General features: G+C 42.1%; 1 protein-coding gene and 1 pseudogene across 1 annotated transcript; both read left to right on the top strand.

The window, feature by feature from the left end:
* The window catches only part of LOC119140700, a 145805-nt pseudogene that overhangs the window by 65912 nt on the left and 64182 nt on the right, over positions 1–15711 (top strand).
* Positions 8509–9541, top strand: LOC119140632 (endogenous retrovirus group K member 5 Gag polyprotein-like). The gene is made up of 2 exons (XM_037372127.1): positions 8509–9110; positions 9238–9541. The coding sequence occupies exons 1-2, from the start codon at positions 8540–8542 to the stop codon at positions 9282–9284; spliced, it is 618 nt and encodes a 205-aa protein (XP_037228024.1). The 5' UTR covers positions 8509–8539; the 3' UTR covers positions 9285–9541.

The raw sequence follows: 15711 nt of genomic DNA, 5'->3' as shown, positions 1-15711 counted from the left end.
CTTCTTTAACATGGATCTTTATTGGTCAAGCATCACTTTATTGCTATGTATTGATTAAAAACCTCATTGAAAGATGAATATTTGGAGAGGACAAAAGAGGAGAAAATTATTTTCCTCCAGTGTATACTTGCATGTATGCATGAGTTTTAGAAATGAGTTTGGATCATTTAATTATTTTGTGATTAATCTTGTGCTGCCTAAAGTCAGGGCAGGGCTGACGAAGTCAAACCCAGTTTGTTCAGAGCATGAACTCCTTGAGTAGTGCAGACAGTCTTACAGAGATGAGGAGTCTTCTAGAATTACTAATGTCTTTGCTTCAGTATGGGGCAATTCTGTCAGTTCGGAAGAGAAGGAGTGTGGATAACTGGCTAGCTGAAAAAGGTCATATAGACATAGTCCAGCTGGCTGGACAAAAATGCACATTGCTCTCAGTTTATCTGAAGTAAAGCAAAAATACACTGTCCTTGGCTGGTTTTGTTACACAATAGCAAGAAGATTGCGGTCGATAAAGGAGGGAACAGATAACTACAGAAGAGAAACTAGGGGCGGGCTTGATATTTAGGCAACTAACCAATAATGAGCTTAACTTTTGTAATATGTATGAGCTAATTATAACAAGGTATAAAAGATGACTGTAAGACACAATAAAGGAAGTCTGCTGATCACTCATATTGAGTGACTGTGTCTTCCCTCCGTCGCGACAAAGGAGTAGTCTCCAGTGGTACAAATTGAGTTGTTCAGTTTTCTCATGTTTCCAAGAAAAAAAAGTCTCTGGGTCCCTATGGGCAGAAAGACGGCCCAGTGCGCTTCTCCTACATGCAAAGGAGGTTTGCAGCCAGCCTTGGTTTTTTAAAGGCCAGCTAAACAAAAGCTTGCACTGAAATAACCAAAAGCTATTACTTAGAAGCAAATACCATTTTTCCTGGTCAAGCTTTTGGAAGGGAGGTAACTTAAAAGTAATGGACTGGGAACAAATTACTCAAGTAATAAGGTAAGGCATAAAAAACCAGTAGCCACTTCATAAGATAGTGATTCTGGTGCCTTGCTCGGCATTGGGATTCTGTGGCGGAACAGGAGAGAGATGATACAAAAAAACAGGCTGTTAATATTGTACTTTGGCATCAAAGCTATTCTTCCAGTGTTATAAGAGTGCACATGAGTGTTTATAAAGGAAAGGGATATAAAAAGAACAACTTAAGATGCAGCAGCATTGCTATTTCTAAAAAATTACCTTCATTCACACTCGTACAGAGAAGCCTTGAAATGCAGGGTTGCTGCTGTGCAGCCAGACCTATCTTGTACAGTGGGTAATTTGTGTAGAGCAAGATTCTCTCCATTTTTGGAACAGAAGTTCAGGGAAGCCCTTTAGCTAAAATGTAAGTTGGGGCATAATTTGCTCCCCTGGGACTTCATACAGACTGGACAAATAGGAAATAAGCTAAAGAAGGAGTGTCTCAAAAGTCACCTGTTGTTCATGCCATCATCTTTCTCTCTCTCTCCCCCCTCCCCTTTTTCCTGTAGCTGGAGGATGTTGGTGACATTATTGAAAAGATTTGCATAGGACACAGTGGCGAAGGGCTGAATTCTAGATGGCATTTGGACCATGTGATGATTCGGAGACTATTGCCAAATGGAAAGGTAGGCTGCACATCCCAGCACTCCCAAATATATTTCCCATTAGCAGCCATTTCCATTTCCCAACGCGCATCTTCTCTATGCAAAGTGTGATTAACATTGAAAAATGACTCCCTAAAGAACAATGCACACTAATGAACTTGCTAGAGCTTGGGGATCTGGGGACAGCAAACATGTATTACCATGTTTTATTCTCCAAATGTTGACTATAAGACTCTGCAATCACTGCTTTTCAAAAAATGCTGTTCTCATAGTACCTCTTGACTAGAACAGAATTATTTCCCCCTGTCAGTGGATGGAAGCAAAGCAGTTATGTTGCTCCTCAACCTTTTAGAGGTCTTTACTACTCTTCATCTTTTGTGTGAAGGAGCGATCTGCCTGCTGGGTTTGGAGGCAATGTTCTTGTGACTTACTTGCTGGACTGAGAAGGGAGATTCCTGAGTCTGTACCCATTGCTGTGCAAATACAGCTAAAGAAATACAGGGCTGAGTAGATGTCCCTGTGCTGCACTGCACCACTGTCGCTGGACATCCCCAAGTGCCCAAGGCTAACTTAGAGTAATTATCTAGATAATGGTGGGTTTGGGTGAAACAAGAGGCCAAAGCATCCTATTTTCATGTGTAGATTTGTTTTGAACAATCATAGGGAAAGAAGTGGGAATGGGTGTACCATTTTGAAATAAAAAGTATTGTTGCTAAACATGGACAAGAAATAATTTCATCAATTCCTTAATTCTGGAGGAATAAATGCAGGGAGCCAGTACAATTAAGACAAGCAAAATGCTTGTCAGTGCAAGTCCCTGAATCACTCATCTAAAACCCATCAATATAGGTCTTAGGACTTTTGGTTGCTCATGTTGGTGGGATTAAGGCAGTGCAGCCAGACTGGACATCTTGATCTTGTCCACGTAGGAAACTGTTCTTCTACCCTGCTTTTGGATGTTGGCTGTAGGAACAGAAATGAATCTGGTTGCAGGGAAGTTCAGAAGAAAATCACCTCTTCAGGACCAGTTCAGAATTGGAGCAGTAGCTGTCTTTGGGAACACCTGGGCTCTCTCCTCTTTCTTGTCCTTTCTCCCCTTATTCCGAAGGGATGTCAGCTTTCATCTCCACCTCAATGCTCAGGTCTGTCCCATCCTGAAGTGACTTCCAATATCAAGAGTTGGTGTAAACATGGCTTGCTCAGTCATGGTGAACCTACTTCTCATCTTGTTTTCTCCTTCAAAATCTCCAGGATATGTTTTACTCTCATTGCTTCACAATCAGCCCAAAGGTCTGCCTTGAACCCTCATCATTGTGCCTAAGCCCGTATCCTCCTGTACAAGTTTTTCACAAGCCAATACCCTTTGCCTGTTTCTCGTGATCACCTTTTTGCCAGTCAGTTGTTATCAGACCCTCTACCTGTGTATTGACCATCCCTTGCCTTGGGCAGGTTCATTAGGCTGATGAACAAGATGACATTGCTTTTGGAGATATTATTGGTCATAGGCTAGGGAAGATGAAAAGGGAGATGCACAAAGGTGTGGAAATCAAGGGAAAAGAGATTTCTGACCTGCCTCTTTCTATACCTACTATTAACTGAGCACTTTGGGAAGCTCGTGGGTGCTCTTCCGTTAGCTCAGAAAGGGTCTTAGGGCTGCATGGCTCTGCAGTCATTACAGTAGCTTTGAAAGACACATAGTAAGGAACCTGGGAAAGCGGAGGAAGGGAGGAAAACCATGAACAACTTAAAAATTGAGAGATTTACAGTTCTTCTGATCTTTTGATTATAGCATGGGAAAAAAGAAGAAAGCAGAGCACTGCATGATGCCGCTGATCAGCTGCAGGATATTATGACCTGCCGCAGGATAGCAATATGCTGCCAACGCTTCTAAAAGCTGTGCTACCTGATTAGACTGCTAAGATGTGTCTAGATGTATCTGTAATGCCGCAAAAGAAAAATGAGGTCAGTAACTTTTCAGATTAAATTGAAAGCACTTGGGTAGAAAACTGGGATTTTTGCATGCCAATAAAGCTCTGTCTTGGCGTGCCCATTATATCTGATAATTATATTTCATTTGTTACAACTTGGAGAAGGGCAAAGCACTGACTTTTAGCACACTATCATACCCTGATTCTAGCTTGGGGCCAGACTCAGACTCTAATGAAAGAAATTCTGTTTGGAGCTGCAAGAGGATTTTACTGTGGGTAACATAAAACAGTGCACTTTACGTCACTTAAATATTAATGCAATCACTAACAAGGAAACTCCAATAAAAACTGTGGCAACGACATGGTTGTTAACAATAATGTTGCAATTAACTCTTGCAGTAACTGCACATTACACCCCACTGTGCAGGCACTCAAGTCCCTAGATAGCCTATTACCAACTAAACAGTGCTCATATCAATGACATGTACAGCCAACATTATGAATGTTTAGGAGCAGTTAAAAGCTTCAACGAGAGACAGGACTGAAGTGGGATCCTTACGGGGAGGAGAGAGTTTCAGGAGTGAAGCATCATTCTGGAAAGCCCTCTCTTCCCAGACTAGGTGAGGAGATAAGCGCTGCTCATCGGCTCAGCATACAGCGAGATAATACAGGTTATGCGGTCAGGCAGCCAGTGCAGAAACAAGCAGGCAGAAGCAGCGGTGTGACCAGTCCTTAGGTGCTGTATTTTGCTTGTACAGCACAAATAACACTTGAGAGTAAAATATTTGAAATCATCTAAAGTGCTGCCAGTTTTGTTTGACACCATTTTGTACGAGTCACGCTCCAAACCACCTTATGGAGTTAAACATTGCAAGTCTGGGGTTAAACAGCAGCACTTTGGGGAGCAGCAGAGAGGAGGGAAATGATGTTTTATTGACAGCCGCAGATTTGGGCTGTGCCAGTTCGGAGGATGATTCTGCTGCAGACTCAAGGCACTTTGTCACACAAGTCCCCAGGAGGAGTTCAGCTCCTGCAGATCAGCTTGGCCGGGGTCTGTGCACGCGGGGGGTGGGTGGTGGGTGGGTAGGATGACCTGTTCATTCCAGGTTAGCAGTGACTGGAGTGCCCCCTGATCTTAGCTGCACAACCCACCCCTCCCCAGTGACCATGTCAGGGGGGGCAAGATCCGGTGGCTCAAGGCAGCCCAGGGCAGTAGTACACAGTGATAATAATATTTGGTATTCCTGCAGTGAGAGCTATTCCCTTGTTCTCCTATATATTAATATTGCATTATTTAAATAGTAAAATAGTGAAGAAAGAACCCTGCATTGGTTTGATACATAGTTGCATGAGAATAATTAACGTGGACAGTATTCCTACGTATGCTATACATGAAAGCGATGGCACACAGAGTACTGGAAAGAGCAGAAAGTCCCTGTGTTACTTAGGAGAGAAACAATGAAGTTGTCAGTAAGGAAAGGATTGTTTTTTTCTCCTTTTATTTACTTACTGTGAGCTTAAAACTAACTTTTTGTTTCTGTTCAGACTTGTGGGCTCTGCAGCTTGCACGATGGCTCATGCCCCTTCCTTTACGGAGACATGGCCTGGGGTGCCCAACTGGTGGAAAGCCTGCTGCATCTTACCATCTTGGAGGCCTTACAGGAGTCTGTTCTTAATGAGTAGTCTGGGATTGATTTTGTTTACCAAGTGGAAAATATGTTCTATTGGTTTTGTTTGTTTGATGATAGGAATCATATTTGTTTCCACCAAAGTGAAGGCAAAACAAAAGATAAAAAATTAAATTGCTATTTTTCTCCTCTTAATGTACATATGGGAATTGCCTGGAAACCAGCTTGAGTCACCGAATTATAGGGCAAAATCTTGAAGTATTGACTCAGAAAAAAACCCTACTGACTTCAAAGGGAATGTTGCCCGAATAAGGATTGGAGAGGGCTGGCAGAGTCCTAGTAAAACATGGCTTCAGCAGGAATGGTGCAGTCCTGGTTAAGAATTTGCAAGATTGAAAGCTGGGAAGGGCAGAGATCTACTGGATCATAAATCTGGTCTCATGCAGCCATTGGGAATGCTGTTCTCCACTACACGTTCAGTGCTTCTTCTCAGAGTCCTCAGATGTCCTCTTTCGGGAGTAAATATATCTCTCTATACACTATTTCAGTTCTGCATGTACATACACATGCATACACACATGAGTTGAAAATCTTTGCCTGCATGTCAGAGTATTTTCAAAGGGGAAATGCTAACGTGTTCATGTTGTTTTGAAGAGATTATCTCTGTCGTGTTTACTTCAGGGCTCAGAAACTGTCATATTTCCATGTGAAAGATGGCTTGCAAAGTCTGAAGATGACAGCAAGATTATCAGAGGGATGGTATCATCTGATATTTTTACTGAAAAACTCGTGAAGGACGGGACACTCAAGCAGACAGAGGAAGAAATTGAAGACCCATTAGAAGGTAATATAATCCTACAAGTAGGTAGGGACCTATTCACCTGATTTTTGGAACAAACCCCTTGGATGTGTGGTTCAGACAAATGCAACACTGGTACGACTGTTCACATTTCCTTCCCTTCCTGTTCTCTGGCCTCTCATACCTGAAGTGCTTCTGTGCAATAACACCATCATTTTCCTGTAAGGCATTTATAAACCTGTCACAGACATCCTTTCACACACACAGTTTGCACATCTCCTCTGATGCCTAATAAAATTCTTCCATCTCATCTTCTGGGCTCTGCAAACATCTTTACTTGTTTGCCCAACTTCATCTGTCCTGTCCACTCAGCCCCTTCCTTTCCCACCCTGCCAGTCTGATTTATGTTCCTCTTTCCTCCCCAAATTGTTTTTTCTGCTGCCTTTCAGGTACATAGGGACACCCTCTAAAAATTTGGCTCTGGGCAGCCACCCTCACTTTGTTAAAGTGCATCTGGGGAGGAGGCTTAATTCCTATTAAGTTCTGAGCCCATCTTAGAAAGTGTTCCTATTCAGTGTTTGGCCCCCCTAGTAGCTGAAGCAACCGAACAAGTACTGAAGTTTCATTCTAAACTCGTTGCTTCTCTGTATGCCCAGCTGTTCCTGACTCTTTTTCCTCCAGGATATCCTTTTCCCACCCTGAGCTCCTTCTGCCCTTGAGAGAAGTCATGAACCTTCCTACATCCTGAGCAGAGCAAATTGAACTCAGCTGCCATTTTCATTTGTGTTTCTCACATCTGGCAACAAGATGATTGAACAGAGAAAATAATTTCTCTCCCTGTTTCTTTTCTCTCGGAGTCTGATTGGCATTTACAGAACACCATTGTCAGGCTGGAATTTAGATGGATTATAAGTGTTTTCCATTGCCAAGGGAAGAGGCGCCTTGCTGTAAGGAAGGCTGGAGCCTTGCGCTGTGCCCTTAGAAGGGAGAGGTGTGCTCTTCCCTCCTGTTAGTAACTACGTGGTAGCACAAGGGTGATGCTTTTTCACGCAGAGGCAAAGACAGTTTTAATATCAATTAGCAAGTAGCATGACTGCTAGCTGCCTGCATGACCTTAACTTACTCACTTCTCCCGCTTTACCTTGCGTTAGTTACCATATGTTAACTAACCTAGGTGACTCACTTTTCCTTCTAAAGGCAAAGCCTTAAAACCAGTTTTACAATATATGGAATTTTTGGATAAGTTTCTTTTGGTTGGGAGCTAAGGCTAAGTTTGAGAATTTCTGCTTTAGCTATAAAATATCTGGGATGGGAATTATATCTGATGTATCTGTGAGTCCTTCTACGTCTTGGGCAGTGACACAGTGTAAATGACAGCAAAAGAAAATCAGCTTGGGGTGTTTTGAGGATCATATTTTATTTATTGGACTGCATTTCAGTCCTGAAGGTCGCTACAACCAGCAAGAAAAAACCAAAGAGGGATGTGTTGACTAATTACACTCTACACATTGCTTCCTTCATTACCAGTGCAGCGGTTGTCTTTCAAATACGAAGCTGTAACTTTGTAGAGCATGATGTGAAGAGGCAAACCAGAAAACCTGGCATTGCACCTAGCCTGATGAGTGGTCTCAGGTGATGGTCCCGATCCATTTCTTAGAAAAATCAATGGAAATCTTTCATGGACAATGAAGCAGAATAGGCCCTATTGTACTGGGGAAGCTAGGTACGGAAGAAAAATACAATATAGATATTTTCTTTGATGCTGTTAAAGTACAAAGAGGAATCCTAACTGGGACTTTGCACCTTTTCCTCATCTGCATTGCCCTGGGATTTGCAAGGAGGCATTCTCCAGGGCTCGTATGCCGCCAGGGTAATCAGAGACTTGCACAGCCCCTAATTGCTTTCCTGGTGAGGGTGCTTTTGGTAACTGTTTGTTTTCCCTGTGTAATTAGGAAAAGGGTAGCAAAATAAAAGTAGGAGTATTTAACAGGTTTAGTAAAGAACATTTCTAAAGACTTGATGAGGTTTTATTGGATCATCATTGAGCAACCTAAAGAGAAAGGGTACTTTAACCATACAGCTCCAACACTTCCTTAATTAAATACTGTCTCAGCAAAAGAACCCAGAAACCTGTTCTCTTTCCATTTGGGGAATTTATAGAGATACATGCCATTAACTCTGGTAGTAATTGCACATCTGAATCCCTGGAGTTTGTTTATGGAAGATCTTCTGTGTTTGATACTTATATCATGGCTCCTCATGATTTGAAATCTTTAGCACGATTGTTACTAACCCCGACTCAGTACACGTTATGGGAATCACATTGGAGAGGAGGACTGCAAGCACTCCTACTCACGTATGTTAATCATAATGATGTTGCATTAGCTGCACTAACAATAGAACATCTTACAGGCACCGGTGCACATGCTGATCCGGTAGCACAGGCTCAAAACTGCCCCCGTGCGGCTCTCGAGGCAATTAGAGAAGAGGCTTTTTTCCAGGTCCCAGACTTACAAAAGCCACAAAAAGCTTTTACTAACATCACTCAGGAGTCTTGAGAACCTTATATGCAGTTTATTGATAGACTAAAACAGGCTCTGGAACGTCAAGTAGATAATGCGGAAGCTCGGGATATATTGCTAACAAAACTAGCTGTTGAAAATGCTAATGTTGATTGTAAAAGGCTATTGAAGTCTCTTCCCAACCCAAACCCCACTCTGGTGGAAATGGTGGAAGCATGTAACCGAATCGGTACGGTTGAACACAAATTTGAAGCTATGGCTGCTGCTTTTGCAACGATGCATGGTGTGGGAAATTGCTATGGTTGTGGTAAGCCTGGTCATCTAAAGAGAAATTGTCTTGCGCGGGCTGCGGGGAATAAACAACAACCTCCTGGTCCTGGAGTTTGTCCGAAATGTCAGAAAGGACGTCATTATGCTAATCAACGTCGATCTAAGTATGACTTCCAGGGACAACCGATACAGGGAAACCGACCACGGAGCGCGGGGCAGCGACGCGTGCAGACACAAGTGCCACAACTGACATTTTTCAACAAGCTCGGAGAGAAGTACCAACACCTCAAGTCCCTGTCCAGCAACCTCAGGCAGCGCCGGATTGGACCTGGCAACCTCACACACAGTAACGTTGCTCGATTCCTCGGTTCATTTATTATCAACAAATGTCAAAGGACCATTACCCCCTGATACACAAGCTCTATTAATTGGTAGATCTTCCACAACATTGTCTGGTCTCTTTGTTTTACCAGGTGTTATTGACTCTGACAGTGTGGACGAAAACAAAATTATGGCATAGACTCCATTTCCGCCTTGTACGATACCTCAGGGCAGTCGAATAGCACAATTGATTCTGATTCCGGCAAGGGTAAGCTCTCTTACCACTGATCATCCACCGCAGAGGAAAGGAAGTTTTGGAACTACAGGGTTACCTCACATTTTGTGGGTACAATCCATTTCTCCACAGCGACCTATGTATCAGTGTACCCTTATTTACAATGACCAACAAATAGCACTAAATGGAATCATTGACACTGGAGCTGATGTCACAGTAATTTCTCAAGCTAAATGGCCTCCGCAATGGCCATTGACTAATGCCTCTCAGACACTGGCTGGGATAGGGGGGACCGGTAACAGTTGTCAGAGTTTGAAACTCATTCGAATTCAAGGACCAGAGGGACATGTGGCTTCTGTTAAACCTTTTGTGCTGCCTGTCCCTATGGTTTTGTGGGGGCTTGATGTATTGTCACAATGGGGAATGTCTATCCGTACACATTTTTAGATGGGGCCATTGAAGTGCATGACACCCTAAAAATAACCTGGAAAACTGATGTTCCTATTTGGGTGGATCAATGACCCCTTCCTTTGGAAAAACTTCGCGCACTTCAAAACTTAGTCTCAGAACAACTGTCCAAAGGACACATTGTACCTTCTACTAGCCCATGGAATTCACCTGTTTTTGTTATTAAAAAACAAACTGGCAAGTGGCGCTTGCTCCATTATCTCAGAAAAATTAATGATGCTATGGAAGATATGGGAGCCCTCCAACCCGGGCTCCCGTCCCCAACTATGATCCCTTGACATTGGCATCTAACTGTCATAGATCTTAAAGATTGTTTCCTCAGTATCCCGTTGCATCCAGATGATGCCCCAAAATTTGCTTTTTCAATTCCAAGCATCAACATGCAAGCTCCATTGCAGAGATATCAGTGGGTTGTACTGCCACAAGGTATGAAAAATAGTCCTACAATGTGTCAATGGTATGTTGCGAAAATACTCAGTCCTGTCCGAAATGCTATGCCTACTGTGTTATTGTATCATTATATGGATGACCTTTTAGTGGCAGCACAACATCACGAAGTCATGGAGAAAGCTGTAGCCCTTGTCACAGATGCTGTGAATTTGGCTGGTCTCTGTATAGCACCAGAAAAGGTCCAAAAGTTTCCCCCTTGGAAATATCTGGGCTGGCAAATAAGAGCACAAACTATTGTTCCTCAACCATTGCAGATCAATACCAATGTAAGGAACCTGCATGATGCACAAAAATTACTGGGAAAAATAAATTGGGTTCGACCATTATTGGGAATTTCTAATACAGACTTGGGTCCTCTGTTTGAACTACTAAAAGGGGACACTAATCTTTGTTCTCCACGTAATCTTAACTCTGAAGCAGATACATCTTTACAAAAGGTTACCTCAGCTATCGCTTCTCGACAGGCCCACCGATGGGCCCCTGAACTACCTTTTTACTTGATTATTTTAAACCCTGCACGACAGCCTCATGCCCTGATATTTCAACGGGACCTTCAGAACTCGGACCCCTTGTTAATTATTGAATGGATCTTTTTACCTAACCAGTCTACAAAAACTATTTTGACACAACATGAAATGTTTGCCTCTCTGATTGTTAAAGCTAGATCACGCCTGTTAACCTTATCAGGAAAGGATTTTGTCTGTATCTGTCTACCAATAACAACAGTATACTTACAATGGCTTTATCAGCAATCAGACACCTTTGTTATGGCACTTGCCGACTATACAGGTCAAATCACTTCCCATCCACCTTCACACAAACTGTTTAATATTGACTTTCGTCTGATGTTGAAACCCAAAAGAAGCGATCAACCTCTACAGGCGCTTACTGTGTTTACAGATGGATCAGGCAAATCACATAAATCTGTTCTTCTATGGTGGGATGATCAACGGAGACGATGGGACTCGGACATAGAGACAGTCTCTGGTTCACCTCAAATAGTAGAACTGAATGCAGTTGTTCGCGTCTTCCAAAAATGGAATGTACCACTCAACCTTGTTACTGATTCCGCTTATGTTGCAGGTATTGTTACACGAGCTGAAGCTTCTGTGCTGTGGAATGTTTCACATTCACAACTTTTTACCTTGTTACAGGAACTTATTTTCTTTTTGGACTCTCGATCTGCGCCTTATTTTGTTATGCATATTAGGTCTCACACCTCACTACCTGGTTTTCTTGCAGAAGGCAATTGACGAGTTGATCTATTGACGTTACCAGTTCAAGTACTGCCAGGCCGTATTGCACAAGCTAAACTAAGTCACTCTTTTTTCCATCTAAATGCTGGAGCTCTTAAACGACAGTTTGACCTTACTTCTCAACAAGCATCAAATATTATTGCTGTCTGTCCTGATTGTCAAAAACATGCTTTCCCATCAATTGCTGCAGGAGTTAACCCTAGAGGATTACAAAGCCTACAATTATGGCAAACAGATGTCACACGTTATTCTGAATTTGGTAACCTTAAATATATCCGCTCTTCTATTGATACATTTTCAGGTGCCTTGTTTGCCTCTTGTCATACAGGAGAAAAGGCACGAGATGTTCGTAGACATTTAATGCGTGCTTTTGCTACTTTGGGTATTCCCTCAAAGATAAAGACAGATAATGGTCCAGCTTATGTTTCAACAACTATAAAAACCTTTTTTGCCCTATGGGGTATAACTCATATTACTGGCATTCCTCATTCCCCCACCGGTCAATCTCTTATTGAACGGTCTCATCAGTCTCTAAAACGTCTATGACAACAACAAAAAGGGGGAATGGGAATGGCTATTCTGGAGGAACGGTTACAGAAAGCATTGTATGTTTTTAATTTTTTAAATTGTTCTTTAATAGATAACAACTCACCGATAGTTCGACATTTTACTGCAAATGCCTCCTTCGAGGCACGGGTTAAAGCCCCAGTATTGGTTCGAGATCCAGAAACAGGTAAAATTATGGGACCATATCCTCTTGTTACATGGGGAAAAGGTTATGCTTGTGTCTCCACAGAAAAAGGACCCAGATGGATCCCAGCAAAGAATGTAAGACCTTTCCGTGAACCTTTACCGCAGACAACTGATACCGACACCGACCCTACAGAATGAAATAAAAACTGCGTGAGGATTTCTGTTTTGCATTAATGTCAGATACCCAAAATCAGGACATAGAATATAGATTTCGCTTTTTACAGTGCCTAGAACGAACACTATCACCCTGGATTAAACCACTTAACAAAGGTAATACGTTTGGACCAGACCAGATCCCCAACACACTGACGTCACCGCTAGCAGATATTATCTTCCCTTACATCGACTTTCAACGACACTGTCACGAACCAGATTGGACAGCGTCTCGATTTCTACAGTTATGTTGCTATGAAAATGGACCATTCTGTCGACCGTGGATCAAGATTCATTGTGAACTCTGTGATCAGGATTGCTGGCGAGTTGTAAGACTAAGGGACAGATGGGGTCATTGGATGTGTTCTGGGTGTAACAATCAAATATTAAGGTTTAATCAGATACTGTAGGCGGAACGTTTTATGGGAAAACTGTTGCAGAATGGCTGTGTGATCATGGCCATGACTCCCTTAAAGATCTTTGTGAAACAAAGTTAGCGTAAGTTAGCTGAAGCAGGCCTTGCAGCTATGCTGAGGCATGCTGATAAGGAAGCTGAGAAAAACACTGACCTTGTGCCTAATGTTGTAAATAACTTTGAGGAATTCGCGTAGACAAGAGAGGAAAAAAATATATGTAGCTAGCTATCCGCAGAAACCGCAAGTAGGAGGACGTATGAAAATGTAACCCTTTAGAGCTTAGCCAATCAGCAGATGACTTGTAGGCATAATTAACTGGAACTGTATATAAGACATAATTGCGCCGTAATAAATCGAAGCTTGCTTTATCACTCACATTGAGTTGGCTGCTTGCTTTCCCTCGCTCGTCACAGAAAACCTCTTTTGGAAATAGAGGGAGTTATAGGATTAGGTTCTGAGATTTTGCCAAACTTAGGTTTTGTAAATTTTTTATCATTGATTGAAAGCCTAGAAGTACAGGCTATTGCATGGTTGTTGTTTCAATATATTATATTAGCAGGCAGAATTTATATTATTAACAAGAACATTATTATAGGATTAGAGTGTGGACAATCAGTTGCAGTGCCTTGGTCGTGGACAGTACGACCAGAAGTATGGCTGGTTGTAAAACAACGATGGAAAAAGAAAAGGAGAAACAAGCGTTGTCATTAATATGGATAATGATGTTCACATCTGGACCTTGGCCTATTGAAGGTAGCTCTTATCCCCCTTTTCTACCAAAGGTAAGTGTTTGGGTCACGTTGGTGAACTTGACTGGACAGGATACTCTGTGTCTTGCTATGGCCACTCCGGATCAGCCTTTTTCCACATGTCTTGTGGGCTTACCATTAGATGAATGGCCTATACCTAGAAACCTTCAAAGTCTTTTTCCACCCAAAAACGTATCAAAAAATGTGACAGACAATTGGGATGTATGGACACCCCATCTCCCACTGGCCACTTTGGAACCACAGGAAATTGAACTCCTTGGTTCTGTAAAAATGGATTTTTGCATAAAATTTAACTACACGGGAAAGAATCAATCTAGGGCATGGGACGTATCCCCTATTCATCCTGTTTTTAGAAATGCAACTATCTGGTGTAATTACACTGCTAAAAACTTGTCTAAATCTAGCAATGCTCCGCTCTCACTACCTGCTGGAGTATTTTTTATTTGTGGGGATCGAGCATGGCCTGTCATTCCTTCTCATATAAAAGGAGGTCCGTGTAGTTTAGGGCGACTTTCCGTCCTGACTCCTAACACATCTATGATTTTACAACGTTGCTACTTTCGAAGGACAAAGCGTGGCACTCATGCATTTGCCCCCGATTGTGATGATAACATGCAATTTTGGTCCTTTGGCCAACGCTTTACTGCATCTCTTTTGTTGCCTGGAGCTGCTGCAGTAAATGCTCTGGCAACATTAGATAAGCTTGGCTGTTGGCTTGCCAAACAAACTAATGCCACAAGCAGTGCCTTGTCTGGTCTTTTATTAGATGTTGATAGTGTTCGCCACGCGACATTACAAAATAGAGCTGCAATAGATTTTTTGCTTCTGGCACAAGGTCATGGTTGTGAAGAGTTTGCAGGGATGTGTTGCATGAACCTTTCAGATCATTCGGAATCAATTCATGCTCACATCCAGAGATTGAAGGATGGAGTTTCTCATCTTCAGCAAAGTGATATTTGGGATTGGTTAGATAAACTGTTTAGTGGTTGGGGTATTTCAGGATGGTTAAGAAGTTTAGTGAAGATGATTATATATGCTTTAGTTGCTTTTTTGTTTGTTCTATTACTTATACCTTGTCTTTTACAATGCTTACGAAAATTAACAACTCGTTCGATTTCAAAGGTTCTTTTTGTGCAACAGGAAGGGGGAGATGCAGGACAAGGCCTCAAGGACAAGAGTCCAAGTACTGTTAGCCTGATGAATAGAGACATGCTAGAACTTGTAGGGCACAAGCCCTGGGAACAAAGGAGCAAGCTAACTGCAGACTCTTGAGCCATTGCAGTTGAGATGGCAACCAGATGGACAAAGAAGAACAAGTAGCCAGATAAGGGAACGGATAGTGCCGATAAGGAACTTTATTAATTAAGAAAGTCACGTAGGAAGAAACCCCCAATGTTGGGGCTCTTGCTGTATTGAATGATTATGCTGAACTCTGAAGCAAGTGGAAAAATACTGAAGAAATAAGACGAGGTTACGGCCAGAACAGTGGGATGAAGAAAAAGGAGCAAATTGCAGATGTTTGCACAAAACCAAGGCCAACGGGACGTGATAAGAGGAGCTGGGAAACCGCAGAAAGGAGCCTACATGCCAGAACAAGCAGAAAACAGAAATCTTCCCAGTAAACAATTGTTAACCAATCATATTATTATACGCTTGTAAAATAGCCAACCACATTATTGCACGCTTATAGAATGCCTTATAAAAGTCTACCTGGTTTGTACAATAAACGGATCAGATCTTGAACTCTGTGAGTATTTGAATCTGACTCCCGCTCGCCCGAAATGCCCGCAGCACCCCAATCTTAGAATAGAAATTGTTGCTATGACAAGGTAAACTCATCAGTTCCTATTGTTTTAATGGTGTGCCTTAAACGTCAACCAATCAGTGTTTTTTATGCTTAAGATTTAACCAATCAGTGTGTAATATGTAGAAGATAGAAACGTATATAATTGTAAGAAAATCACTAATAAAGGGACAACTTGCTTGCATCAAGCTTCGCCACAGCTCTATAGTTTGCAATTTCAACAGAAAAATCAAGGAACCTAAGTGACACTCTTCAGTTGAGAGTCAAAGTACCTTGCTGATGCAGAATAGAGTATATTTCCCTGCTGCTCTCCTTGCTGTG

This window comes from Falco rusticolus, chromosome W, assembly GCF_015220075.1.
Source record: "Falco rusticolus isolate bFalRus1 chromosome W, bFalRus1.pri, whole genome shotgun sequence".
In the NCBI taxonomy this organism is placed as follows: Eukaryota; Metazoa; Chordata; class Aves; order Falconiformes; family Falconidae; genus Falco; species Falco rusticolus.
This window is presented reverse-complemented; position numbering and strand designations above follow the sequence as displayed.